Below are 2500 nucleotides of genomic sequence, written 5' to 3' on the forward strand. Positions count from 1 at the left end.
GTGAAATCATTTAGTACTTCATTGGTGCTTACATAATAAATAGAATATTACATGCCGCTTGGAGATACCAAATTTCTCTTCTCGTGTTGAAATATATTTCACTCGTTTGCTGTGCTCACTCGTGAAATATTTTTCAACACTTGAAGAGAATTTTCGTATCTCCTCGCGGCCAAGTAATATCCTCTGTTAATTTAAGTGTTAAGTTTATTGGCCCCTGAGACACTATTTGGGAGCACAGTAGAGAACCAACAAACTCTGAACTCATGTGTGACGCTGAGTCTGCTAATCGAACCCGGGTCACATTGGTGGTTGGCCAGTGCTCTCATCTTCATCTTCAGTGCTCAAATTCCAGAATTCCATCTGAATTCCAGATCCAGTAAGTTAAAAACCACAAGAGCAATATATTGACGTTATATCTTAGGTCAGACAGGATTCGTTCCTGGCCACTTGCTTGAAGAAGTTTCTTCATCTTCGTTCCTTCAGCCTGTAAGTATTTTTTCTACGATGTGTTATATGTTGTACTAGCTGGTTTTAACAGTTTTTAGACTCATCTTGGCACTTTGTTCTAAGCTTATCACTCAGGAGGAAAACAAGAAAACGTTTTTACAGACCAATATATGCGAAAGACTGGAGGTTTCTATTTTTAGATACAACTCTTTGTGTGTTCCTGAAATTATGCCTTATGATGTAAAAGAGTTTTCATTCAGATCACCTCCACTTACAAAGGCTGGGTCGCTAAGTCCACAACTGTACAAAGCACAACTAATGAAAGACGTAATGGTTTCAACATTATCCATTGGCTTCCTCAAACGTTAGCCATGTATTTTTTAGACCGAAATAAACGAAACGTTTCTATAAGAATATGGCTTAGTTTGGCACACCGATGTGCTGGACTGCTGTGACGTCGTGTGGAACCTCAAACTGGAACTCAGAGAGAGACTTGTTTATAATTTGGCAGTCTCCGCGTCGTTTAGAGTTAGGTTTGAATCGGCCTTCGAATACAGCGAATGAAGTGATCAGTTTTTTTATAGAAACTGTTGTTCCGTCATTGTGGAGTGAAACACCTGATAAGACTGGAACAGGCTAAGTCTTATCAACCCAATAGACCAATTCGGCTAACTCAATGTTGTACCCAATTCAAATCTCTCGGGGTTAAGATTCTTTGTGTGTTGAATTTGCATGACAATGAAGCATTCACATTTAAATGATATGGAAATCTTGGAACAAAACGTTTTATTCCCAGAGGATTTGAATTGGGTACAACATTGAGTTAGCCGAATTGGTCTATAGCCCTTTTCACGGCTAGCATGTATGTGAGGCAATTTCGGGCTATTTTGTAGTTTTAACCCGAAATTGCCTCGCACCCATGTTAGATTACATTGTAATGCAAATGAGAAAAACTAACCGTGAAAAGGGCTATTGATAAAGGTAAGTTAACCACCAAAAGAGAAATTTGTGAGCTGACTTTACGAGGGTTCACCCAGCGTCATAGCGAATTCGCTCCGGCGAAGGGGTAAATGCTTGGCTTTACCTTTATCGACTCGCATTCAGCAGCCTTGCGATGAATTGTGGCTATATTAACATTTTTTGTTTCAATTAGCTTTTATTCGTTCTGAGTGTTATATTGTTTTCACTTCTCAGACTGACAGCAGAGCTCCAGGGAAAGTCTTAGGATTGTATGACGGAATACAGACTCAAGGACAGCCCAAAGGTGACCTTAAACTTTTCTGAAATACAGGACTTTTAGCTTATAAATGGAGAAACTAAGGGGAATGGAGAATTGATGAAGGTAGGAAACGGTGGATTTGTCATCTCCGGTTTGCAGATAAGTACAACGTAGCACTTTATATTCTGGTTGGAGAAGGAAACTCGATCACTTATCACACCAACTTCAACGGTCATATTTTTTAACTTAAATGTAAAGGTTTAAATTTTATTGAAATTGAAGTAGCGGGACACATCATTTTCAGTGGTCCTTTCGCCCGTTGCTAAGCAACCTATTTCGCATCCTCCCCACGGAGGAGCGTTAGCTTCAAACATGAATAGTTGTATTGTGATCTGAGGCGTATGAATTTGAAGAGCCCGCAGACCAACGGGACACATTGTCCATTCAGGACCTAGATAAATGACCTATTTCCCTAGGAGTTCTATCAGATTAATGGGCAGAGCATAAGGCCGGTGTTACGTAGTTCGTAGGTTTGAATCCTGCTTAGGACTCAGATTTTCTTAAATGCAAAGATTTCCAGACTTCATGCCTGACGTATTAATCCTAGATTGTGGGAAAACTCCATTACTGAGCCATCTAATAATATTCAATTTTTCAGCTTCGTCGACAGCTATATTCACTCCTTCTGCTGTCACTACCAGTGTCTATCCGTCACAAGTAGACGCTGACGTCACACCCCTTCGTCACTTGCGCCTTCCCGCTCATTCTCTGCCTAACGTAGGTTTGACGAGATTCAAGCCATCGCCGGACGTGGTAAAGTTAGGTCCGTCGCCG

At 40.6% G+C, this 2500-nt stretch overlaps 1 protein-coding gene across 1 annotated transcript in view; it reads left to right on the top strand.

Annotated features, from left to right (window-relative positions):
• The window catches only part of LOC138005191 (golgin subfamily B member 1-like), a 114962-nt gene that overhangs the window by 99949 nt on the left and 12513 nt on the right, over positions 1-2500 (top strand). Inside the window, exons 79-81 of the mRNA XM_068851454.1 lie at positions 422-486; positions 1642-1711; positions 2325-2500. The exon at positions 2325-2500 is cut by the window's right edge and continues 151 nt beyond it. Coding sequence (XP_068707555.1) covers positions 422-486; positions 1642-1711; positions 2325-2500 — 311 coding nt within the window. The remainder of the gene's footprint in view (positions 1-421; positions 487-1641; positions 1712-2324) is intronic.

The sequence above is a fragment of the Montipora foliosa genome, chromosome 6, assembly GCF_036669935.1.
Source record: "Montipora foliosa isolate CH-2021 chromosome 6, ASM3666993v2, whole genome shotgun sequence".
Classification (NCBI taxonomy): Eukaryota; Metazoa; Cnidaria; class Anthozoa; order Scleractinia; family Acroporidae; genus Montipora; species Montipora foliosa.